Source organism: Chelmon rostratus, chromosome 6 (assembly GCF_017976325.1).
Source record: "Chelmon rostratus isolate fCheRos1 chromosome 6, fCheRos1.pri, whole genome shotgun sequence".
NCBI lineage: Eukaryota > Metazoa > Chordata > Actinopteri > Chaetodontiformes > Chaetodontidae > Chelmon > Chelmon rostratus.
In genome coordinates, this window is record NC_055663.1 from 8,513,120 (window position 1) to 8,541,011 (window position 27,892).

Genomic DNA, 27,892 nt, shown 5'->3' on the forward strand with positions numbered 1-27,892 from the left:
TCGGCCACTTCCTGTCTCTTCCTCTTCCTTGAGTGAAATGTTAACATGTTAGCGAACAACACCCTGTTTCATCTAGGAGACACAGAGCAAGATTAGCATGAATTTAAAGTCCTGTTTGTGTCCACCTGATGAAGGACGAAAACTCCAGTATTCAGTCTCCTTTTACCTCTGTTTTGGTCTCCACTATATTCTGAGGAACATATATCTGTCTCTGTAGCTGCTGAAGGCTACTATCTTGTTTTTCTGCTGTTTGGTGTTGGGAGAGTCATGTGCATTGAGTTCATCAGAGATTATTGGTTGAAAACCGCTGTCTGCTGCTGCTGGACATGGGGTTGATGAGGGCGGTGAGACGGACCCAAACAGTCCAACTTGTGGGCCGTAAGGCCAAACAACAGTTTATGGAAAGTTGGGTGATAATGGCCTGTTGGTTTGTTACTTCGACCAACATCACAGCTCATCATTCGACCGACTGCATCTCTGAAGGACATCATCATCGGGTGACCTGACTGAGAAGTGGGTGCAAGGAGGAAACTTGCCCCCAACATGGCCCCTGGTGACGTACGCGGTGTGTACTGTTGAATGCACTAAATGTTGGTCTGTGGCATGCTAGAACATAATGCAACAGTAGCACAAGCAGAGTCAAAAAGTTAGACCAGACTGAAAAAAAGTCAGCTGCACAGGTAATATTAGCTATGGTTAGCCACCATAAGCTACTGGTCAAACCAGGCCAAGTACGGCTGGAGCAGCAAAACCAATGAGCGTGCTGAAACGGGCGTTTTAGTGCTTGTGAAGACTCCCTCTTACTGTCTTGGAGCTTTATTTTCATCGGCTGAATGTTATACGTTATTTTTTTAATTTTATTTACTTTAATACTCCCAAACTGGAAAATTACTCTCTGCATTTAACCCATCACTGATTCACTGAAACACACACATACAACATGCAGTGAAACACACAGGAGCAGTGGGCTGCATTCAAGCGCCCGGGGAGCATATTGGGGGGTTAAGTGCCTTGCTCAAGGGCACAACAGCCGGCTAATTCTGCAGGTCCAGTGAGGGAAGGCCATGGCTGCCCCAAAGCCATATCCACTGTCCAGCTGTGGACGGTAAAGCTACTTCACCTGAGGTCTCGCTGCCTACAGCAGGCTTTGTGTAAAAAAAAAAAAAAACCCAGACCAGGCAGGTCCAGCAGTGATGCCATGATGGAAAATCAAACAGACCAGCGTTTTCTTGGGAGATGCCAGACGCCTGCAAACAGCCGCTCGCAGGCGTTCCTGTCAACTGTTTCCTAACTGTCACTGTCTGCCTCCACAGAGGGGAAGGCAGCGCATGTATAAACGCCACAGACACGGTCATGGACGCAGGCAGAGCTGTAACATCCCTGAGCTGAGCGGCGGGTTTTTAACTTCTTCACTTGTTCAACACATTGCTTGACTGACTCGATCACTCACACACGCTCACGGCGTCGGGCAGAAAAATATTTTCTCCGCCTCATATTGCAAACACATTCACCACACAAGCCTGAACACACTCCACTCTTTGTCCTGCATTTTTTGAGCTGAGCTTTAATGTTGCTTGTCCCGATTCTTCAAAAACTTTCCATTCAGTTTCTGTCCTGTTAAACGTGTTTGTTCTCACTTGTGAATGCTTTCATTCATTCTCTTCTCTAAAACCTTTACATCTACCTGCCAAACCTGAAGCATCACCCACATTTAGACTTGATCCGAGTTAATTAGATGTGGTCTTAATCCTAAATCCAAGTTTCAATGCTAAACTAGCAAAAGTGAGGACCAGCAAAAGAAGGATTTGTTTTGTCTTTTTTATCTTTCTGGAGGGGGCAATTTACATGGCAAGACATATAATTAAAACCCTTACCTTCCTGATCCAGTGGACCCTCCGTCTTCGTCTCCCCCTCAGGACTCCCCCCAGATCTCCGTCCGTCGAGCCGGGACGTCCAGCCCTCTCCTGTCCTTAGCACAGCACTCTCCTTGTTCTGTCCCCCTCCTTCCACCAGCTCACACTACATCTTTATTCCAGCTTGCTCGCTTAATTCAGGAGATCCCACATCCAAAAATACAGCAGGCAGCTTAAACCACCACCCTCCACCACTTCTCAGAGCCAGCCTCCCCGCTGCCTGCTCCTCCTCCTCCACCACCTCCTCCCTCTATCTCCCAGGACTGTCCCAGGGCATGAAGCCCCCCAGCTGAGATGTGATCAGAGGTGCTCAGCCAGCAGCTGATGCTGGTGCAGTCTTACAGCTGCAGATTAGAGGCTGGGGGCAGCAGCTAGTCTGCCCTCTGCCGCTGGTGCCTCTCTCCATCCCGACTCCTGATTCCCACCATGAACAGGGGGCCAAAGTGATGGTGAAGGTGAAGACTGAGGGCCACAAGTGAGGAGTGCAATCTCGCCGTCGTCCTCAAGTCTGATTTCCTCTTTTCCCCCAGCAATGAATCATCCCAAGGTGTCTCCACCCGCTCCTCCTCTGTCCTGTGCTGCAGCTCGTCCCTGTTTGCAGCAGAGCCTAAATCCTGCTCCCCCTCTCCTCCTCTGTCACACTGCTCTGCCCGGCTGCCTGGCTGGCAGACCGACACTGCTGAGCTCTCCTCCACAGCTCCTCTCTCTGTCTCCTTTAAACCCCCTCTCCTTCTCTCTACCCCCCTCCCCTCTCTGGACACCCCAGCTATAGCTCCCTATCTCTCTGCAATGCAGCCAGCAACCTCCAACAAGCCTGGGGACTGTTTGACCGGAGCCCCCTCTTTTCTCCACCTCTCCGCCTGAGTCAAAGCATCCTTTATGGGCTTATTTATCTACCCTCCCTCCCTCTCCGCTCCTGTTCTGAGGCTGAGCTGCTGACGTCCTGCAGGTTCCACGACCACGGCTGGGCTGGCAGCCCAAGACAAACTGCAGTATGCCTCTGAGAATCGATACACGACTGCCAAAGCTGCTCAGACGCATTTCATTGAAGTCAGGTAATAGAGTGCACATTTCCTAAAGAGGACTCCCAGGAAATAAGACTGAAGTGGTTCCACCAGCCTACATTTGTAGCCTTTTTCACACTCCTGCCTACATTGTCCTCTCTGGCTCACTGACAGTGACACATGGTGAGGTATAGTAATTACTGTAATAGACCTCTTCAGTAGTTAAAGGCACTGTGGCTTAAGCACTCTCTCCCTCCCCCTCTCTCGGTGGGAGTAAAACTGTAGGTGAGCATATTACAGGCTTTGAGACTGACTACCAGAGTTAACTGAACCAGAGGGGTTTTCAAAAACTCAGCTACCAACTAACCAGTGATGAACATTTTAGAGAACTGCTATCTTAAAGGGGTAGTCCAACTGATCAGCATCAGTGTCGTTTGTCAAGCTGGAATTATATAGAAAAGGGTCACAGAGACTTTCTGAGGAGCTGATGCCTTCAAAATCTCAACAACACACTGGGATCCGTCTATCATGATCCAACATCCTGTCAGGAAGTTGCTTACAACTTGCATTTGGGAGCAGAGCAAATGAAACGCTCTTCCTCTTCAAGCCACTGAGTACGGTTGCCCAGCTTGTCATTGTCCCATCCATTCCTTACATGCAGGCTGGAAAAGCATAATTCCAGCCTTAGACCCTCCCTGATGGTGACTGTCAGCCTCCTTCACACTGCTGCCCTCAGTTTGTGACACAGGCTTTCTGTTAAAAATCCATAAGAGGAAACAGGTGCACTTCTCCTTTACTGTATTTTGGAAATAAAGACATTGCTTAAAAAAGTTAAAAGTAGTCTCCAACAATGGTGAAATTATTTAGATCATTTTCTCAGACTTTAGAAAGCTCATATACGACTGATACAAAGAGCTGCAAATGCCAAGTCATTTTAGGCAAAATGGTCAATGTAAATCTAACTTTCTCATGTTTCATTTGAATAAAATTTTATTACTTTTGTTCTTCTTTCTGCCATTTACGATGCCTCCTGCACTGTGTGTTGCACTGTTAGCAGTTAGAAGGGACCCCAGCTGCTTCAGCAGTGATGACCTTGGTCAAAACGCTGAGTGGATTAAAATCTCTGATCCAATTTGATCATTTGATGCTAAAAAGCTTCACAGAGCTGGGCTGAACTGCGGTGTTGGTTATAACTGTCTGTGGATTCATCACTGCGAGTGACCATTTTTACATTTAAGTCTATTTGGCCCAGTGAGATACAGTCAGCGTCAGCCTACAATGAAAACAAAGAACTGAGGCAAATTTAGGCATTTGGTGGCGCTAATAATGCTAATCCAAGATCATTCAGTGTAGATTTAAAGCTTCTAGGCTTACTGTTTCTACACAGACAAACTGTTGGTGATTTGGTTTTCCATTTATAGCATCTACTGGGACCTTGACCAAAATAACTGTACAATGCCTCATTCTCAAAAAATGAAGCCCAGTAAACTTGAATACTTTGGACAATATCCACAAACTGTAAGCAACAGTGTCACAGTCCAATGAATTCATGTGAAAATCCCCCGTTTGCTTCAGTTTAGGCCTTTGTGAATGAGTTTTTATTATTTAAAACCCTCCATACTGGGCATCATCCCCTTTTTATTACCATCCCACCACTGTGGTTCAATAAGAAAATGCTGTTGGAACACAAAGGGAGTTCTACGACTTGGATAAACAGTGACCCTGCTTTTACATTTTTTTCCATGTTCTGTGTCTCGACATATACCAGCAGCTGATGCAGCATATTCTTGTTGATGCAGATCCACACACATTAAGCATTTAACTGCGTCTTTAGTGTCAGTTGTTTTCTTTTTAATGAAAATTCAGTGTGCCAATAATGCTTTGGTCTGTGGCAAACATTTTCTTTAAACATGTCCTCGTGTTAGTGTTGAAAATCTCCCTGCAGGTTATTTGAGGTGGGACTAACAAGAAATCCATAACCCCCAGAGTGCCCACAGGTGTGATTTAGGGCCATAGTTTGGTGGCGGTGCTGTGGAGAGACCTAAATCTGCCAGCGTGATGAAAGAGCCTGCATCTCCACAGTGATACCTTAACTCCACGTCGGGGGAAATATCCCTGGATTGCAAACAAGGCTGGCGCTCCTTATGTTTGTTGACTGTACGTTCACACAGAGGGAGAGACAGAGTAGGTCATGCCTCATACAGTGTTAGCATATTGCTCAATGGATGAAACAAAAGGAGGAATGTCTCATTCTTCTCTGTCAACCTTGAGCCTGACTCTGTTCAAACTCTGCTGGACCCCAACTGGCCTTGTTCACATAGAGTAGTCCAGCTATTCTCCAGTTTCCACTTCAGGTTAGTGTTAGCATTTGCCAAAGCAGAAATCATTTCTGAAATAACGTCTACTACTGCCAGCATTTTTAAAATTTAAAAAAAAAAAAAAAAAAAAAAAAAAAAGTTTGTATAGAAAAGCTAAATAACTACCCAAACTACACAAAAACCTTGTTCTGTACTTGACTCAGGGAGAGCAGCGGAAATTCTCCATCAACTCTTGCAGTGATTTGGTCTTTAGTGGCACATACAACTGCTGTGAGGGACTCACGAGAGACAGATTTGGGGGGGGGGGGTCCAAATCGAAGCAGCAGAGGCAGAGATATCCTGACTTTTAGCCCCACGTTCAAGATTGAAAAATGCTTGATCCTACATTTCTCATAATGTAGCATCAGGATTTTTTCAGACTTCACAAAGCTCCTTCAGATCTTATACAACTGTTCCTACAGGCTGAGAAGTAGTTGCAGTGACTTGTAGATGACCTTCACAAGTAAAATCAGTAGAGTTAACATTTAATATTGAAATCCTGACAAAATAACTTTTTTTAAAAGACATAAATTGCAATTATTATTTAGTTATGACAATGGAGCCCTTTTGTTAGCTGATCACTTACAAGCAGTTTGAATTTGGCAGCACATCTTGGGTAAGATAGTGGTTGTATGGTAGTATGAACAGTAGAGTGCCTACATATTTTGTATCCTCTGTAATATAAAGATGCATGAGAATATGTTTCAAACGTTTTCTTTATTGTTTATTATTGTTATTGTTGGTGGTTTAGTAGAACACAATTATTTTGGGATCACTGTTCTGTTCTTAAGGAAAAATCTGGTATGCATGTGGGCAGGATTTAACACATCACATGGAGGCAACACTAGTACTCTCTTTACGCAGAGCACATACTTGTAAAAATAAAGTCCTCTGTAACTCCAAAGGGGTTATGCAGACCCCAACAGATCTCTATGGCAGGACAACAATCTTCTTCTCCAGCTTCTGCTCAGGGAAGATGAACCTCCTCATTACGTCGTCAAGCTCCTCCAGTGTCAGCTGGGCATGGAGCACCGCAACATCATCTGGGTCTGAGCGAACCACCCACTTCAGAGCTCGGTACAGGTCCAGCAAAACATCACACAGAACCTGGAGAAGTCATAGGAGAGAGATAGACTGTTATACCATTGAAACAACGCTTTAGTCTGCTCTGTAGACTGGGATGGATGCCTACGACGCTGTTCGCCTTTGTTTTCCCATTCAAGTAAGTTTGGAAACTAATTCGCTAATTACCAAATCAATACAATTGATGGGCAAAACTTCTACAATAAGACCCAAGTTGTACATGACCAGGATTTCCCTCCAAAATCTGGTAAGTGCAGATGAGCCAAACTAGAAAAAGAAAACCCAGAAGTTAACTTTTCAGAAGTACAGAAGTTTAGCGTAAAGAAACCAGCCTTTTGGGAAAAATCCACTTCTTCAGGTTTTTCCTGCAACATATTTTTCCTGAAAGCGGGTTCAATACATAAGACTACTTTCACAAATGAAACATTTGCCCCTTTTCTCTACCTCTTTTATCTCCCTTCTAGCCTTATAGGATCCTCATCCACGACAAAAAATACACACAGGGTTGAGATCAGTCAGGTCTTCAATTAGTCCATCAACAAGTTCCAGCTCCTTTAGTATAATGACGTTCTGCAGGTCTGTCTCATATGATCATGATCTAAATATCTTTGGATCCTGACCTGCAGCTCAGTATTAAACTAATGCCACCAGTGACCACAGGGGTCACAACTTTAACTGTAGGCCTTCTTACAACCTCAGTGGCAAAGATGCTGCATCCAACCATCAAAATAAAGCTTTTTAGAACGTCTAACGGATCAATGGATTCTCTGACTCTTGCCTAACTGTTCTTTGGTCTATATTTGTTTGTCGGCCACCCCAACACCTCCTCCGCCAACCACACCACTACACCTGGCCTGCTCTTCTCCACCTTGGCCAAACCTTTGTGCTCCAGTCTGCCACGGCCTGTCCCTCTCATCTACTCTCCTGTCACTGTGTATCATTACCCATGTACAGCTGGTGCTGCCATTCTCCAGCTGTTCCAGTAATGACAGGACCTGAGCCTGGGAACAGCAGCAGGCCGGCTGACTGCAGTCGTGGCAGTGGCTCAAGAGCCACATCACACACACATATATATGTGTGTATTTCCACTTGGCAACCACAGGAGGAGGGATGAATTTATTTAGTGTTTTCATTGCCACTGGTAGGTTTTATAGGCGACTGGGTCTAAAAATGAGAGGCTGTATTCATTAGGTTGTGTTCCTGGATACACTGAACACATCTCTTGCAGCTTGATATAACACTACAGAGATTTATGCTGTAGCCAGGACATGATGTGAATCATTATCATCAGTAAACCCAATGAGAGGACCTAAACCGATAATCAACTGATCCCTCTAAGTGCTGTCTGTGTACAGCATGATCAGGTATGCTACTGACACTTCCCAAAAAGATTAAAAAGACATTAAAGGGTCATTACTGTTGCATTTGGATGAAATAATCTTTAATTTGATCATCACAGCCCTCATAGGGTGCTTTCCATTCTGTTAATTATGCTTCCTCCTGTCCGTGCTCCTCCCTCCTCCAGCCTGTGACCTGAAAATAGATCGACATTCACCATCATGAGGATGCTCCAACCCCTGGAGACAAGGAGTGAGGAGGAGCTTGGAACAAGAAACCACAGGTGTTTCACATGTGGAAGTTTTTTACCGGACAGCAACACTCCTTTAATCAGTATCTGCATGTTGGCTGAATGGAATACACTCATAGTTCTCATTGATTTACACTTTAAGTTGAATCATATTTAATGGTCAAAATATATCATACTTGAACCCAGCTTGGTTCTCTGCAGCTTAGATTTAAAGAATCTTGCTATTATATTATTTAATAAACTGAACATACACAGCAAGTTTCTATCAAATCCGATGACAGGGGACAAATGGTAGTTTTTAAGTGCAGAATTATTGAAAGGCTGCAGGCTTGGTGATGAAACAAGCACATTATTTGGTCAAATATTTAGGTACACTGCTGTTATACAGGTGTGTGTTCCTGCAGGTGGTACCGTGGGCTTGCGACTGAGGTCAGGGGCAGGGGGCGTATGCTTCTGCTGGCCTTGAGCCTGGGAGGAGGGGCCAAGATTGAATGTTGTGTGTAGAAACAACAAAATGAGTCCTTCTGCCTTCAACATTCCACAGTTTGTACCAGAAAACCTTTGGTAGTTATACTTGATTGAGTTGTTTCCTCTGACAGGGGTGACATTCTTAGACCATGGTGACAGAGGTGGTGGCCCCATGGTGACCCCTCTGACCACTCGTTTTGGCCTTGTGTCTTTGTTGATACAATGGCAGTGAATACAGAGAAAAGCTTTCCATCATGTTTCCATACTTTTGCTCTGATCTTCAGTCAGTCTGACACAAAAAGGTTTATCAGGGTATGGAAAATTATCATTGACCTACAGATCATCAATGCTAGAGCCACACTGCTGTGCTAGTATGACCAAAAACACTCTTCAGTCATCTATGAGAAAGGTTCAGCTGCGCTTTGGTGCCAACAAATACTGGACAGAATAAAAGAGGAAAGAAATGCACTTGTTTTCAGAAAATATGACAACTAACATATTGTTAGCAGTTGCAGTTTCCCTTGTGTTTATGAAATCAGATATTAAAGATCGCAATGACAGGGAACTATTGTCATGTGATCACAAATGACCATTTCTCTGCAACTTTAAAAGCAGGTTGGCTTATTAACTTCTCAGCATACATCCCTACATTCCATCGCTGCAATCGCGGAGACCACCTGAGAAGGACCGGATGGAAAACTACCAGCCATGAAACTTTCAAAATCACCTCACCAGTTATTTCCAGTTGTTGGACAGAGGGGGAAGTGAGTACTTTGTGAGTGTGACAGAGAGAACAAACACTTTGGGAATACTTAGTGAGTGTCTGATTCAATTTGACCTGCAGGTCAGAGGGAAAATTACTGACACCTTCATTCTTCACCTGTTCAGAGTGTATACTTTACGCGGCTATGAAAATGTATTGTGTGGTATGATGTAAAACAGATACAAGAGAGACAGAGACACAAGAGAGAGACAGACACAAGAGTGTGTGGGTTTCATGCATACTCGGTCGTGAACGTATGTGTGTGTGTCTGTACCTGGGTGGTTCGGTCGCTGAGGCCGCGGAGCAGCAGGGTGATGACGTGGACAGCAGCTCTCCTCACTTCTGCCTCCTTCTCCGTCTTGATCAGAGCAGTCAGGCAGGAGCTCAGCTGCGAACACACACACACATTGATTTTTACAGTAAGTACAGTGGAGCTGTGCTCCATTTGACATAGCACATTTGTCACTGCTGCCTGCACTGCTGAGGTCAGTACCAGAACTAACCTGGATCGACTGACGTATTGGTCTGACATCGAAACCAACATGGCCCCTTTATGTGTCTACTCTCTCACAATGTAACACACATAACCACAAATTTCTTTTAGAATTTCCCAAAGTCCTGACTTAAACCCCATCGAGAACATGTGGACTGTACTGAAGAAAAAAGTCCTTGTCAGAAAAACAACAAATTTAGTTTAACTGCACAGATTCTGTCAAGAGGAGTGGTCAAATATTCAACCAGAAGCTTGCAAGAATTATATGGATGGCTACTAAAGGTCCCTAATTGAGCTGATGCATCCTTTTGACACACTAGATTTCCAGAAGACCTATAATAAATGTATAAGGGGACCAAAATGCATTCATGTTTTGTGTGACAAATACATGAGTTCCAATCATTCCATCAGAGAGGATGGTGTTGAAAGGAAAAGTTTTTATTTTGAAGTAGCAAGGAAGCACTTTGCACAGCACTTTGTGCTTAGCTTCAATGATATTATGAATATGAGAATTGTCTGACTCAGGATCATACCAGTTTCATGTCAGCATGCTCCCTCTCACCTCTTGAGCCAGTGGTCCTAAGGCGTAGTCCAGTCTCTGACAGAGTTCCCCCAGGTTAGACAGACTGCTGGCCCGGACGCTTTGGTCTGGGTCTCTGGTTCCTTGCAGGAAGACGCCCACCAAAGGACGTCCGAGATGGGGTGCCAGTTCCCCTGGAGGAGGGAGAGAGGGGAAAACCAGGCAGACACGTTAGCTGCCACATTGTACATGTAAGATGTATTCAAGATGATGGCAGCTCTCTGCCTCCTGAGCGGACACCAGCCTTCATCCTCCAAGGAAAATACAGTAACATCAGAAAAAAAATGAAACGTAAAAACACGCAGTTACTATCAAATGCAACGCTACGTGCCAGGCCAGTCTTTAACAGCAAATGACAAATGTTCTATTAAAACTCTGAACGATTTTTGAAGCAACAATCCAGGGAAAACCCTGATGAACACCCACACATCTCTACCTGTATATCACTGATCACTGGGCTGTTCGCCTCTATAAGGGTTTCATGTTTGTCCAGACATTGCAATGTTCCCTTCTCCAAAGCGAGTGTACAATGTCATCAGCCAATAACTGCCATGAGCTGACTCACTCATGTCCTAACGTCTTGTTGTGATATCCATTAAATTACAAGATAATGGCATGAACAATCGCCTAAGTCATTAGTGTGACTGCTGATTCAGCATTTTCCTCTTTAAGGAAATTTGTGATTTATTCAACCTTTTTCATGTTGACAACGTAAATAAATGGAGCCACCTGCTCCTTTTTGAACAGCTACTAGCTTCTAGGATTTCAACAGTGGAGTGCAATGCATTTGAGCTTTAAGATTTTTCAGGCAATTTTCAGGCATTTCACAGAGATGGAAGCAAATTTTCTAGTTAAATATTTTGCCTGTAGGTTTATGCTTTATTCAACAAAATAATTAATATTATAAATAAATTCCTCTGATGCTAGTTATTTTTTTTATTTTGAGCCAGGAAACCAACCTCCAGTATAATATACTGAAGGATCCAAGAGTTTATAGGAAGACACGAGAATAAAAAAAAAAGATTAAAAAAGCAGCCCACAGGTGGGTAGACCGAGCTTATGTTCAACTTTTTTTAAAAGGTAGAAAGAAAAAATAGCCTTACCCTACAGATCCAAATAGAAAACCAACGCTCAGATCAGCTTAATAACATGCCAGACTACTCAAGCCAGCCCAAAAGCCAAAAAACAAGAGAAAGAGGTATAGATGGGGTGACAGTGACACTGGATGACCAGCTGTCCTGCACTGCCAGCATCGCTGTGACAACCTACTCCTGCAGATTCATACTCCACAACATCAGGAGGATTTGTTTGTTCCTCACCCAGAATGTGGCGCAAGTCCTGGTCCAGGCTCTGTAACTCACTCGTGGCTACATGTGCCGTCCAACCTCTGCAGATCATCCAGAATGCAGCAGCTGGCTTTCAACAGACTCAAGTTCTCCCACACGACACCGCTCCTCTGCACTGGCTACCAGTGGCTGCTTGAGCCCAATTCAACTCAGCATGCCTTATTGTTTCTAAACGCAGCGCCTGAAGCAGTTCAGCATACTTGATGGAGTACTTGCCTACCGTGCTGCCAATGGCTCAGGCCCAGCCTACACCCAGGACATCATCAAACCCTCCACCCCAGCCCGTCCACTGCGCTCTGCCACTGGCAATCTTGCTACTCCCTTACTACGACGGGGGCCCAGCTTAACTGCTTAACAAAATCACAACTGTTTGCTGTCCTGGCTCCACTACAGCGGAAGGAGCTCCTCACTGACATCAGGTCAGCACAAACTCTACACAATGTCTGAGAAAGACTGCACCTCAGCCCATGAAAAAAAGAAACAAAAACCCACCCAAAAAACTCTCTCGTCTTGTTGTTTCTAAATATAGCACATGAAACAGTTCAGCATACTTGATGAAGTTGATGTACTATTGCAATTTTTGAGTTGCTACACGGTTGAATGCCTTTATTTTTATTTGCTTTGGGTAAGTGTTAGCTAAATAAATGTAATGTGCTGATCTATTTAGCCTGTCCTAGATTACTCTAGAGTGCCAAGAACCTCCTCAGAATCACAAGATTCAGATCCACAACACAGACAGAGCCAGACACTTCAGACACACACAAACACACCAGCCCAGCTATTCTCCCCTCATTTAAACGTCTCAATCGACTGTCAAGGCTATAATAGCTGTGTGTAAGTGAGTGAGTCAGCTGGAGTACCAGCCTGCATCACTGCACACATTGACACGCACGCACACACATGCACAAATGCACACACACACACACACACACACACACACACACACACACACACACACACAAGAAAACTGATGTAATGTCGACCACAGCACCACAGATTCTATGCAGTACATTCCCTTCCTGCATATGTAAATAAACTTTATTTCTTGGCAACATCATTTGGTGTAGAATTCTTCTCTTTAAGTACATTTTCTACCCATAATTTCACACTGTGGGAGCTCACAGGACTCTGCAAGTGCTTGCATGCAAGTGCAATAAGCCAGCAACTGGGAGCAAACCAAAGCAGAGCCAAACATTCATTTATTCAACATTTACTCAACCAGGCCAGTCAATTAAGAAAACCTTCTTGTTTACAAATGACAGCCTGGCAAAAGGCAAATCTTGGCCACTCGGGGGGGTTCAAGACAAACACAGAGGCTTCTGGATGTCTTTGCAGCAAACTGAAGGTCTATCCAATCTTTCAGCAAGGATATAAACCCCTCGATTGTCCCAGGGAAGTGGTACGATGGCAATCTGGCAGATAAAACCAGAACATGGAAAAAAACAAAACAGGGTTTTCTATCAGGCTAAGGTTCTGATACACAGGGTCCCTTCTGAACGGAGATCTGCATGGAAACAAGTCTGCACTGTGGCCTTTGTGGTCTGGTGGATGCATGCATGCAACTGTCCACCACAGACATATACATGTAAGCAAATATGGAAACATACACATGTCAAATAAACAAGCACATATCATCATTCCTACAATGTTTACCACTGACACCAAGTCAATTAGTATGTTCTTAAGGCCAGATCATGGCACACTATGGTATTTGGCAACCCTCCACAGAGGTCAGAGCACATCCAGAAGACACAGACAAACATTAGCATTCATTTGGAGTCCCGTTTGAGTTCAAGTCCAATAGTCATTCTCCTTTAAACTCCGTTTTGGTCTCCACCAAGTCAGGATATAAAATATCTTGCACTTTACGCTGCTAAATGCTCCACTACATTCACCATCTAGCTGTTAACTTTGCTGCTTGGTGTTGAGCAGGTACTATACTGTGGGATTACCAGAGCTTTTTGCCTGAAAACAACTGCTTGCTTCTGCTGGAAACAAGACTGACAAGAAAGGTGAGACTGAACCAAAACAATAAATTTGTCCACTGCTAACATAAAAATGTTGAAATGTGCAATGTGCAAGGTATGGCCTAAATTTTAGATTAAATGTTCAAAAAACAAAACAAAACAGCATTATCAACAGAATGTGAAGCAGTAACAGTTCAACAGTTTGTCAAAGTCATCTATGCTTTGTGTTGCAGAGAGATCTACTGAAGTTAGCATGCTAACCAGGTAGCTCCGTCCCTTCCTGTCTCAGAATACCACGTTGTAGACGATAGTTTGATAGTACAGTCCTGTAGTTTTAGCTGGAACATGTGTCCAAGTCTGCTCCATTTCACAAGCTCTTTTAGCGGAAATATTCTTTCTCTTATTTTCCTGATTAAACAGAAACATACAACTGTATACCTGAATTAAAGGCTCATGCTGAAAAAACTGCAGATGATGCTCACCCATAGCTCTGCTCGCCCTCATCAGGACTTCTCCCACTTTCAGGCGGGTTTCCAGGGAGTGCTTTTTCTTGGACGTAGGTAGGGAGGGACCATGTTGGAAGTCTTTCAGGAGCCTTTCCAGAATCATTTCAGGGTAGGAATCAGCAAATACAGCCAGACCTAAAGACAGTTTATACTCAATCCATCTGCTGTCAAGAGTTACTAACTGTTTCATCTGGGCAGCTAATATTATTAGGGGATTAAATAGACTATTTCTGTACAACTATAATCATAAAAATCAATTATAACGCCACAAATGGCCAGGCTGTACCATTTCATTACCTTGAATGGCTGACAGGTAGACGAATGAGTCTTCATGCTCCAAGTTTTCTAAGAAGAGCTGGAAAGGACATACCATCGCATGATTAATCACCACATAGACTGGTGTATAGTTATACATTCCCAACTGGGAATATTCAGACTTTTTGTATGGAAAAACATCAAAAACATCACAAATATGAATCTTTGCCAGTAGAAATAAAGGAAATCAATACTGCACAATGAAGTGAATACATTGAAAACAATGCAACCAACTATCAAAGGGAATAATCCAAACATTACCCCCGAGATACTATAAGAAGTCTTTGAAGATACAGGTTTGATTGGATGAGGGAGAAATGGGGGAGTGTTTCTAAGACCAACTGGAAAGAATGGGCCAGAGTTTGGAAAGATAGTGTGAAAAGTGGTTTGCACAACATTGGAGAACTCAACCCAACCACGGCACAAAGGGGAGAAAAAAAAATCAACAAAGGGGGTCTCTGCTGTAACAATGGGGTGCTGCAGTATATCTAAGGTGCACGCAGTGGGGGTCTTCTGATTACAGAGAATATTAAATGAGTTGTTATTCTTTCTTGTCCATACCACCTTAACAAGTCCCTGGAGTGAACCATTGTCCCTCTTTCTCCCCTGGGGATGAGGTTCAATCGCCTCATTCATTATAAATGTTCAGTACGCTCCAGGAGAGACTAATAACACCTCTACCTAGTCCTACAAGTTCCTGATGCACACACAGTGTACATTGCAAGCAACAACAGCACAGTGTCTTATAGGCGGTTAAGTCAACCCACCGTGGTTAAACGATGACGCCAACCTCCAAGGCTGAACAATGGGTTTTGGTTTCTATAGCTAATTTCCCTGTTCATGACAACCATACAGAGGATGAACTAAGGTTTAAAGTTATGCATAATTGCGGGCATGGCCATTTTGGGCGATAGCTAGCCTTTAGGTTTCAAAAATCATGCTTCATTTGGCCCACCTCAGCTACACCGCTTTTCCTACTTTTAGATTAGCCTGGACTTTGGCAGAGTAAGACACTGGCAGGAAGGCGAGAACCATGGGTGACGTCCATGTTTTACAGTTGTTATAGAGTCAATGGTCCAAACATTGGCGTACGGTATGCTCAACTTGTTCTTCTGCCAAGCAAAATTCAGCCCGTAGAAAGGTATGTCATAGTTAGAATGGGTGTAATAACTAAATATTAAGAGTGATCAAGCTGAGACCAATCAACAACCTTGTCATGTGGAGATGTCTGTATACCACTGATGGCTACACTCAAGACATACTAGTGATGGCTGAAAATGTTTCATCTCTAATTCATGTCCCTCCCTTTCTCTAATGTCAGATTTTTCTCAACACTATTCCACATTTTCATCTCGACTTGTACAACTCACTGCATCTTGTAATACAAGTAGCTTTGGTAAATAATCCTGAGAGTGAAACACACACACACAATGCTACTGGCACAGTCCTGCAGAGGACTGGTCCACGGAGAAGATAGCAGGAAGTCCATAGAAGGAGCATCCATCAGTGCCAGAGAGGTTGGGGATACCCACTGCAGATTAATAATACATCACACTGGTAATGAGGAGGTACAAAAAAGGGCCAAACCTCGCATCACTGAGGATGTATGCACAGTTTTAATATTTGTTTTACTTCTTTGTTTCTTAAGCTTCACGACTTACTTTTAGCTGATGAAAATCAAGAACATCATCTGAAAGCCTGAAATACTTAGGAAAAACACCCCATTGATGTTTTCAGAGCATAATGACTCACTAAATGTTAAAACAAGAAAAAGAAGCTTAAATACATAAACAAACAACCCACCATGAGAACGTTCTCCTGAGCCTGGACAGCCTCCTGATTTCTATTTTGTACCATCTGGGTCAGGACCCTCAGGGCGACTGCTCTGGTTGGCACGTCCGGGTCACATGCCTCTAATAGACAATCAGAAAAGGCTTTGGTAGGTGGGCAGGGGTCACTGGTACCTTTTGGACCTATTCCTGCTGCAGACCCTTCAGAGGACGCTGGGTGTCTAACATGGGTGTTGCTAGGAGAATTACTGTCCGGGGGAGATGAATGAGGAGTGGTCTGTGAGTCGCTTGCTTCAGTTTGCATCTTTTGCTTTTCCCTAAAAGCACGGTTTCCGGAGGGCTGAGCAGCAGCAGCGAGGTCTTCATGCCAGTAGGCACCGTGAGTGGCAATGACAGCTCTGAGGTTGGACGCCAGCTCCTGGATGACCACCTCAGAGTGCATTTGAGACAGCGTCTCGAGTGGTGGGAGCAGCCTCGACATAGAAGAGTAGTCCTCTGCACTCAGCTGTAATATTAAAAAGGGGAGAAGAAGATTAGGACAGAGCAGGGCATGCTTACCACCTTCTCTAATAAATTTCCTGGGGAAACCATGAAGAACATATGTTTGACACTTAAGATGCTTTCAGACAGATGGTACTAACACCGAGTGGCTCATGGGACATTAGTGATCTGTGTTGTTGAATGGGTGCCAGCAGAGCAGAAATCCAGTACCACAGCTACTGCCTATATTGAATCCTACGAACAACCAGTACCGTACTCTTTAGGTTGCTGCTATCTGCCATCTCATCGTGGAGCCACATAGAGTTAACAGCAGCTTAATGGTTAGCAACGTGAAAATTAGTATAGCAAGTTTAGGCAACTAACATTTATTGGCCCAGACCAGATAATCAATTTTTGAATGATCTGATGTTTTTTCAATTACTGCTCTGATACCAGTAAAATAGGTACTACATCTTTTCTCTGTGGAACATGGCTACACTGGTAACACTGCAGGCAGCAGTGGCAACAACTGCCAACTGTCTGATAGCACCGCAGTGGTTCAGTTCTTCATTTCTTTTAATGGTACTTTATGCTGCCTACAAAACTCTACCTCCTTTGAGCTACTGCAGTATACTAACGCAGTATACTAACGCAGTATACTAACGCAGTATACTAACACAATTACCATTACAATATATAGTTAAAAAAAACACACACACAGGTTGTAGTTTTTCATACTACACTCAGACATAAAAAAAGGAAAAAGTGAAACAAATTTGCTCATTGATGAAGTAAGCACAATTATCCTCCAAGTTATCCTTCAAACGTCTGTGAGTGATCACACTGTGTGCCATAAAAAAAATAATCACAAAAAGGACACTTGGTTAAACGTGGTTTAATGTGAGGAGATTTGAACTGCAATTTTCTCATCCTCCCAAAATCAGGGTGAAGCCACTAAACGGGTACAGGGGTGGGTGTCGTTAGGATTGTACCTTTATCTTACCCATGCTCTTATCGGCCCAGTTCTTTTTCAATACCCTTACTGGTTCTTTTAATTATTAAATTTTTTTAAATTAGCATTTGTAAAAAAGAATAACTTCAGAACAGGATTCAAATCTAGATGTTTTCTAAATACAACTAAATACTGTTTCTAGAGTAGCAACAGTGAAGTTTACAACAGCAAAGTCACTATATAATTCCATAATATCTCATTGGACACAGTGCAGATAATAAATGTCACAGAGTAAAAAAGTATGTACCCACATGTTTTGTGTGTTAAAAATGGAGACGGTGATAACAATAGTAGTAGCTGATTCCTCCAATATTAAAACTACATTTAAAAGGTACTCTGAGGAGTTTTTGATCAGCAGCAGTGCTATTGTTTCAAGGAGAAATTTGCCAGTTTTTATGTGGATATCCAATCTGTGTAGATGGTAAATGTAGTCAACTGAAGCAACAAATTCCTCAGTGTGTGTTTCCACACTAACAACTACAAAGATATGTAGCATATCTTCAGCTAACAGCAGCCAACAACTAACACCTATTCCAGAGAACATACAGCACAAACAGCATAAGACAGATTTAGTTGTTTAAAGAGCAACATGTTGATGTGTTACGTTTACAAGTTGTGAGTACCTGAGGTCCAGACAGTAGAGTGGCCACCAGGCCCATCCCCATGCTCAGCGTCTGACTCTCTACTGGGTTCACAAGCCTTGGACCATTGGCCTGATTCAGACCCACACAGGCCCTCTGAAGCAGGGACACCATGAAGTCCACCACCTGGAGAAAGGAAAAACAAAGTAATATACACAAATAATGAACAGAAAGTAATTCAAGGGCTCAAATGAGTTAAATATAAAAGTTGAAAATCCAGGTGGAGATTGTAGAAGGACTAAGATAAATGAAATATAATCCAACAAAAAAGAGCTACATGTAATAGGAAATATGCAGCAAGACCTTTTTTCAAAGCTTTTAAAGAAATTCTGAGACAACATTCAGTCCTTATAGAGACATCCAAAGGTACGACATCTAAAAATAAGGCATTATCCAGTGAGGTGAGGCCAGTTTATCAGAGACGTTTCCTAGTTTGTGAGGAAATGTTTGCCGGCCCTACAATAGCAGCCGGTCAACTCTCCCCGCCCCATGTCCCTGAGCCCTCCCAAAAATGAAGCAAATAAGCTATTTTTGTGTGGCAGCATGACTTGACGTGGCATGCTTTGGCTACGAGAACTCCCACAGGAACACATAGATTTTAAAATATGCTGGTGAAGGACAGATGCAAGGAGGATTACCTAACACCTAAGAGAGAGGGTGCAACGTGAAACGTTAAGGAAGTCACACAGTGCAGTTTGCCCTGCAGCATCTGTCACATTAAATGTAATCCTTAGACAAAACAACCACGCAACGCAAATATAGGACACAGAGGCTGTCACATGTAGGCCAGGTGTGCTATACATAGTGCAGTTCTACACAAGCAAGTAATGTCCTCCACAGTATATTTTTAGGTTTTATGCCACCTGGGTAGGCTTGTTCACTGTTTACTGCCAGTGGATCAGATTATAAAATGGTTTTTCTACTGTCAAGAATTACATGATGAAAAGAGGCTTATAGGGAAACAATTATAAATGGCGTCATTATTCTACAGCCATTACACTGTGCAACCAACATTTACTTCAAAACAAATAAGTTGAAGCAAAAAGCTTGTCTATTGCATGTCGCTGATTGCCACACTGCAAAGGGTCATTAGCAGTAAAGATAATCTGGGCTGTTGTTGGAAGTCTGTGGTTCTTGTGTTGTAAAGCTGGCCACATTGTGGCTGTTGCTGCCAGCGGCACAACGCTGACAGTTACTGATTTAAGCAAACATCTTTGTTTAAATTATTTCTTAACTAAAAAGATTCAATAAAGTATACTTCAATATATATACACTAACGTTGACTTAATGAAGTGTATATATGGCCCACAGCAGTTAATGATGAACATACTGACACAGAGTGGTAGGGGCAGTGGAAGTGTAGAGTGTAGAGTACATAAAAGCCCCCTCACAATAAATCAGGCCTTGTGTGGCATGTATCTAGATTCTGTATTTAGTTAGCTGTGGCTATCAGAGTAGGTAAAAGAATAAATGTGAAGATGTTCATTGTTGTAGCCTCCTGATCAAGTTGGAATCATCTGCATTGTGTCAAAAATGAGTGATTTTGTGATTCTAACCCGACAAAGTCTTAACATCCTCCTGGACTGTGAGCTGCTCAAACACCCGAAACTGAATAAAGACCAACTGTGGCTGGTTAGAGCTGTGAAAACCAACACAAACCAAAAACAAAAACAAACAGGCAGACAACTTTCTGTCTGCTTTGCCTCTGAGATGGCTAACGAGGCAGGCTTTTACTTAGCATCTCTGCACCTTCTGTTGGGTGCATATCTCTCCACTCACCTGTGTGCTTTTTCTCAGCAGCACCGTATGATGCAGAGACTCAACCATCACAGCCACCACCTGAAGCAGAGTGAGTCTCTGGCCTTGCCGCGCAGCTCGACCCAGCAGCTTCTGCTCCACCTCCAGGAGTGTCATGGCTGACACGTCCAACTCCTGTTCATCTTCCTTTTCTTCATCTTCTGCAGCCGCCCAGCTGGTCAGCTCCTGCAGGAGATGCAAGGAAGTGATGGACCATTGACTGAGGTTACCTTCTCCACCAGGAGGAAAAACTGAACACAACGAGAGTATTTATTGCACTGGATTGAAGCATGTTTTACAGGTGTATGTGTGTGTGTGTGTGTGTGTGTGTGTGTACTCCTTACCTGCAGCAGGTCCAGGAAGAAGTCTCCAGGCAGGTCACAGTCTTTGAGTTCAGCCAGCAGCTGCATCAAACACTCCAGCCTCCACTGCTCCCCCGACAGCTTCTCATACAGAGCATCGTCCTCATCACTGGGAGACATGAACAGAGGAGAAAGGGCAGACGAGGGCCATACTGAATCCTTCAAAGCAGTGAGGCTTCATTCGTAAAGTCGACATCCAAATTCTAAATCAACACAGTCTGCACAGGTGCAGATACAGATTAGGCTGCACATAATATCAGTATTATACTATTATACTATTGTACTATACTATTATACAACATTCCAGTGGTGGCTGCATATGATTGATTCAGAGTCGTGTGATCCAGTCTCTAATAACTCCGGGGTGTTGTCAATTCAAAATATTTATTGAAAAAAAGGTCAGAATCATTTCCTAAATTCACGTTTTTTATCTTGTAATGAACTATTCTGCTTCAATCCATAGTTGTTAGTGTTTAGCGATTCAAAACATGCTTAAGACAGTGCTCTTTCACAAAGATCACTGGAGAGAACATGTCAGTCACCTGCAGCTCTCTCTGGAGCAAAGTCTGGCTCCTCCGTCGCTGCCCGGGCTGAAGTGGAGGTCTGCTGCCGCCTTGTTCTTCTGTCCCTGCAGGCCTGAAAGCTGCCTCAGCGCTGACAGGGCTGCCAGCGTCTCAGTGTGGCTCAGGTACCACAGCAAAATCTCCTGACAGGGGGCGCTGTGCAGCACAGAGCACACATGTAGCAGGTGTCCTACTTTAAATCTGACTACAACTACAACTCGTGGTTTCAGTTTTCAGCACACAAACAATCCATAGGTAGAGACTTTCCCAATGTAGGTAACTCTTCATAATGAGATTTTGTCTGTTCTTACTCCTTCAATTTTTTTTTCATTTTCTGAAACATGACATTAGCATCCTTTCAATATCACAATATAGGCCGACCGTTAGAGTTTCAACAGGTGACTGACTGCCTGAAATCTTGGTCTTTTTTGACAAAAAAAAAACAATGATGAGAAAACTGTCATTGTGATGTCCAACTCCAAATGAAATCAGATTAATTCATCCCTTTCTGTCAGAAATTATGTATTTGTAAATGGATTTATGGACAGAGAGCGTAATGTTAGAATAGGGAATAAGGACAACAGCAGCATCTGAGCCAGCAACATGTGATTCATGTTTGTCAAGCCTATATTTCTCATTGTTTAACCTGCAATTTCAATTATTTTTGGGCATTTGGATTTGGACTGGAGATTGAAGATCAGCCATATTCTGGCAATCCACCTGATGGCCTATGGTGTATTCATACTGGTACAGTATGTCAGATCTGTGCCACACCTATTCCGAAAATGTGTCTTTCTGAATGTCACAGCCCATAATAGTGTTATTTATTTATTTTTGCTTGCAGCATTAGTTTCATGAATCCCACATGGGTCGGAGCAGATCACAGTAAACCGAGCCACCCCATATGAGGCTCATTAGGCTCTGATGTGACAATGAGCCTAACTCACAAATGTTTTCTTATTATATAAATTCTGAAACTGTGCCACTGCAATACAAAGCTAGTAACTACTTTGAGATTAATTTGAATATCTAATTTACTTTGCCATAATAGCTTAAAAGCTAGACCATCTTCCAACAAATTGCATGTGATTTTAGTCATTTAGGGTCAACGCACTGTAATTTTTAATATAATACAGACAACAAACACTGCTCTTTGTCTCCACCATGTGGCTAAATCTGTCCCAGTTTTTATTTTGATAGTAGAATAAAGGGTTTAACAGCGTGATTCATTTAGACGTCGAATTGAACAGGTGTCACTCTCCTTAGCATTGATCATAACAAGTGTGAGAACACCTGTTTTAGTTCCGCTCTTACAAATCCATGCATGTGAACTCTCAAAGGTTGATTTGAGGACTGAGTAACTCTCAAATTTGGTTTCCACTCTCTCAAATCTTTTGTCATCAATATACTTCAATAAAGGACAAGATGTGCGTTCATGTTTGTAAGTTAGATGAGAAGGAGTCCTTTGCAGGAAAGCTAATGTGAGTTGTTCTGAGTCTATGGCTCAGAACCATCTGCTCTACCTGTGACAGAATGGATGACTGCATTACTGCTTTATGCAAGATTTGACTGGCTGTATCGAAATAAGGTCTCCATGGTCCTCCTCCATGATGAAGCCAAAAAATACACAATATAAAGTTCTCTCATTTGTTTTCTGATTTTTTTCTTAGAAGGACAAAAAAATCAAGAAAGAAAGTGTACAAAATGGTCGGTGGTTAATGGGTTAAAACCCTGGCACAGTCCAAAATCTGAGCTAATAACACAGAGGAAACATTACCGTAGGTGGGAGACATTCTGCTTGGTGAAACAGAAGAGTGTGAAGACAACAGGAAGAACTTGTTCCAGAGCTTCAAGGAGAGGAGCTGATGGACTGTTTCCAACCACCCAGACCTGACAGCAACAAGAGACACAAGAACAAAGACATCAAAAGCACAGTGAGAGAGGCATGATAAGGATTAGAGACAAAGTAGCAGAAGTTTATACTCTTATTGATTCTGACCACTGAGTCTCTCATTATGAACACTGTCCTTCAGCTGAGAACACAGAGTGATACTTTTCACAACAGACAGCAAGAAAAATACAGTGTTAGCGGTGCATCTGTGTTACTGCATATTGGGGTTGGGTTATATGACAGTATATACTGTGCAACAACAGAATGCATCCATCGATAAAGATTTGGTAGTACCGTTTCATAATGTAGGATCTATCCCTTAACTGTATACACACTGTCATCCACAGTGTATGCACTGCTATGCTGCGACACAGCGGTGAGTGGGATGTTGATGACATCACAGAGTGTAGCTGCTTCATACTCCTCTCTTTCTGCATGCCTGTATATTACTTTCCACTCTTTTGTAGGTATGGTGGGCATGTATGATTACAAGTAGTACTGACATCAACGCAAATAAATTTCCAGTCAGTCAACTCTCGACAATGTCTGGAGCTGATTCTGCAGACACTGTCCGGAGTTCATATGAGAAAACGTGTTCTCACCTTGTACACGTCCTCTACACAACGCGTCAGCTCCCATTCCTCCACAGCAGCTTGGGAATGACCTTTGTCTGGAAAAACAAACATATGAACCACTGTGTTCAGGCCTTTTAGTATCTGACTTATCATCATCTTAGTGTGTTTTCCATTCACAACACAGCCGTACTGACATCTTCCCTGAAGTGTTAATCAGTCTTGAGGTGGGAAACTAGCGGTTCAGATGTCCCTGACTATCGATTTCTGATCCCATTTACTATGTTGTTATGAGTCCATGTGTGCAACTGTACTCTCTGGAACCCAAAAGAACTTCTTTTTGTTGTTGATAACTCTAACTCCACTTCAAATTTCACATCTAACACGTACTGATAAGATGAGCATGTTACTGACTGGAATCAGTGGTGCAGCGGAGGAGAGGTGCGAGCAGAGGCGTGAGCAGGTACTGCTGGGCAAAGGTGGGCTTCTCCTGCACCATAGAGAGCGCTGCCCTGGTGGCCACACGCTGGAACTGTTGGGCTGTCAGCTTGTCATTAAAGTGCAGGAGGTCGAGTATCTAGACAACAAATATAACAGAAAAACAACATATATTGTACCAAGCTAACCCACAATTGCTATTAGGACAGACTGCAGAGTCTGTAAGTAGATGCACGGCATTTTGGTTTGAAAGCTGGCACAGATATGCAGGGACCTAAATGCTAAAGGAACCGATAGTCACAATGTGTGTGTGTTTGTCTTCAGCACACCTGAGGGCAGACTTCTCTGTAGTAGTTGTCTGCTGAGGCAGATTGTTGAGGGCAGGTCACCAGGATCCGGGCCACACCTTCACATTTCCTCCAGTCTGACTCATCCCCTAGAGGACAGAAATAAGGTTTTAGATATGTTTAAATACATCAAATACAAAAGGATTCAAAAGGTAAAGTTCTAAATATAAGCAAATGATATAATATAGGTAAATACAGTGTAATGGAGACAGACACATCGGTGAAACTAATGGAACACTGATGTTTTGCCTCTGTGCTGTTATTGCTCAGGCTGAATGGGTAACGAATCACATTTGAGGAGATATTTGAGTCTGCTCATTTCAGTGACACTGTGCCCCTCACTACTTTTAATACCTCCATTCTTCCATCATTACCTCCCCTCCAACTCACCTGTTCCTCCCCCCAGGATGGCTCTGACTACAGCCTGGACACCGTTAGGCTGCATCAGGCGCTCAGACAGCAGCTGACCGCAGAGACGCCTCAGCCAGGCCGGGGCTGATCCGAGAGCTGCCCTGCAGCCGGTACCACCGGACCTTCCCACTGCACCTGACTGGACAGACAAGTGGCACATATAAAAACAGTGAGCCTTAAAAATGTATTCTATGTATTGTGTGAGGAAAAAAAATAAACAGGCTTGCCAGCTGCGAAAAACAGGGCGCACTACCGATCCAGCACCAAATGGCAGACAAGCCCAAAAAGCAACTAGCTGGTGAACATGGTGGAGGATTTACCAGCTAAAAAAACATTTTTCCCATAAGTTGGTGGAGGCAAAAACAGAGGTTCAATTAGAATGAACAGAAGACAACATATATCTGATGCTCAGAAACTAAATGAATGTTAATATTGCTCTGTGTCTCCTGGATGTGCAAACAGACAACTGTTAGCATGTTCACCATATCAACTTTATAAGGTTATAGTGTGGCAGTGTCCTGCTTACAACTTGTTGTGCTGCCACCATGTGGCCAAAAAAAAATTATTATTTTATTATCATTTTAATTCTAATTAATGCACCTTAATTTGGTTTCCTTTCATTTCAATTGACAACTGGATGAAACTAAAACATGTTATTTTCTTTCCAAGGATCAAACTAGAAAATTTTAGGGCATGGAGAGGTGAAGTTAATGAGTGTCAGATAGAAAAAGAAAACATGGTATTTTGCAGTTGGTATTTAGGTAAGTCCCTGATGTTTCCAGAAATCATCAGTTTATTCTTTAAGGGTTTGGATTTTGGTCACTGTTAACATCTAACCAAAAGGAAGCGACGACACAATGTTATAGTTTCAAATATTTACCAAATAAAAAGCACACTATCATCACTCAGTATTCCACCTGTCCCCTCCATATTTCCCCACCAAACGTGCACACCTGTTTGGGTCCACCTTGGAGAATCAGCAGCTCTTTGATGACGATTGGCTGGTAGACTTTTCCTAGAAGGCTTCTGAGGGCCTCCTTGCAAGTTCGACATTCCTCTGCACTGAGCTGCCACGTCTAAAAGTTGCAAGAAGAGAAAGAAAAAACATGCCACACATTTATCTTGATGCATGCATCAAAAGAATGTTCGGCAAAAATAATCCTGACAATCAACTGAAAAAATGTTACGTATTTTCTTACTGGCCGTTGTAGCAGTTACTCTAATTTCAACTCTACCAAAAATGCTTCATGGAAAAGTGGAGACTCAGTCTAAGAAGATTTCAAATGTGATCAATCACCATCAAGTGACTGACGTCAATCTTAAAGGAGAAATAAACCAATTTTTCACATCAAAATCTGATGCATTTGTGAAAAAAGTTGTATAAAGCCTTCAGGTTCTAGAGGGAGCTGCACTGCCGACTACAAGTTTGAAAATGTTGAAAGATCTGGGGCTGTGGGCTTCGAAAGGAGTGATCTTACCAGACCTCTGTAGCTCGCTCCTCGTCTCTGCTTCAGGCTAGTGATCAAGACTACAGTAGTTGCTACATGCATAACACTCCTGAATATCCACTCAGACTGTCTACGATTGAGTTGTGTTGTGGCTAATGGAGGCACCAGGTTTTAACAAGGAAAGAGAATGCAGGGAATAAAAAAGATGACATCTCTCTTTCTGCAGTACTGATTATAAAATTACAGTCTGGAGTGCAATGCTAAACTGGTGTAGTACTCTTTCAAGTTATTCATCAGGGGAAGAATAAATCCATATTGAGGTGTATTACCTTCTCCTCCTCTGTGCCGCTTCTCCCTGCCCGGTGTGGCTGGTAGCCAAGCTGGCACAGCGCTGCCATCACATCGCCCAGATGCCGGGTGAACACCAGCGTGGCGAGAGATGACAGCTCTGCCAACTGCAACAGGACGTTTGTGGTGGTGAGAAGGCGGCGTCCCACTGCTGGCACGGCCCCGCCACAGACAAGGTTCTCCACCATGGCTCCGAACGCTGACCTGCTAGCGAGTGGCACACCCACTCCGGGGGCCAAGTAGGGACAGAGCCCCAGAGAAACCACAAACTGAAGAGCAGCTCCAAGCATCTTCTGCTGGCTGACACTGAGCACATCAGGGGGTAACGGTGGAGCCATCTCAGGGGTGCGTGGTTTGGCTGCACAGGGGGCAGGGGCCTGCTTGAAAAGTTCAAGCTCAACAGAGAGGTGTCGCGCTAAGGTGAGGAGCAGTAGGAGACACTCCTGGACAAAGCCCCATGTGGCGTCTTCTGTATCGCTGCAGAACCAGCCCTCTGCCGCCATCACCTCCTCCCTCAGCCTCCTCACCTCCTGAAAGCTGGTGTCACTGTGAAGTCGCTCCAGGAGAGAGGCTCTGTTGGCTCGCAGCGCTGCCAACAGAGCCTCTTGGTGTGAGGACTGAGCATCGCGCACGAACGACTCTGCAGAGGATAACACACAGGACACTGCATTGTGGGCTGTGTATGACGACTTCTGCACAGGATTGTCGCATGTTTTCCAGTGCTGCTGACTAGCTGTGTCACACTAAGCAAGCACCGTCAGGGATACAGACAAATGGACAGTTACCATAGCAGCAGAGAGTAATACAGAGCATGAATTTGTTTACGAATCTGCAGCTTCGAGCAGTGAGGCTCATTCAGTTGTTTTGTACTGACACCAAGGAAGAGCTGGAGCTTGTGGGAAACTAAAAAATACATGCTACTTTACAACTTGAAAGTGACGAGGTGACCACGAAGCAGTCGCAATAAACACACTTTTAAGGTGTACTAACGGCTGTCATGTTTCACTACAGCGTGTAATGGAGTTGTTTTTTTTCCGCAAGCTGGCGCAACAGTTCTTATGATTAAAGGTGACAAGAGCTAAAAAGCAGTGTTAAAGACAGCCACACGCACATGTTATTCTTACTCCTTATGTCAGAGTCAGTACATTTACCTTTAGCTAGCTACGTTATCCTCGGACTGCCAAACTATCCACTTACCACACAGAGGCTTCGTGAGGATATTTATCGCTGAGAGGATGGCTGAAGTCATCTCCCCATCACACACACACAACCAACTCCACAGTCCTGTACCAGTCTGAATATCCACCAACTTCACCGCTCAATCTGATCATGCTTTGGTTGTTTTGCGCTGCTCAAAACGTCCCAAAATGGCTCTGAAAATAAACGTCACCACGCAACGCAGCTTCGAC

At 43.5% G+C, this 27,892-nt stretch overlaps 1 protein-coding gene across 1 annotated transcript; it reads right to left on the reverse strand.

Annotated features, from left to right (window-relative positions):
- Positions 1-5,678: 5,678 nt before the first annotated feature.
- tango6 (transport and golgi organization 6 homolog (Drosophila)) lies at positions 5,679-27,835 on the reverse strand. Its single transcript, XM_041939056.1, has 18 exons — positions 27,681-27,835; positions 26,465-27,123; positions 25,641-25,763; positions 24,667-24,826; positions 24,259-24,365; positions 23,906-24,068; positions 23,522-23,589; positions 22,806-22,918; positions 21,008-21,184; positions 20,448-20,574; positions 20,086-20,289; positions 18,289-18,432; positions 16,187-16,678; positions 14,366-14,423; positions 14,045-14,203; positions 10,232-10,383; positions 9,451-9,564; positions 5,679-6,381 (listed from the first exon to the last, which is right to left on the reverse strand). Exons 1-18 carry the CDS (start codon positions 27,730-27,732, stop codon positions 6,205-6,207), a joined length of 3,249 nt encoding a protein of 1,082 aa, XP_041794990.1. The 5' UTR covers positions 27,733-27,835; the 3' UTR covers positions 5,679-6,204.
- Positions 27,836-27,892: the final 57 nt, after the last annotated feature.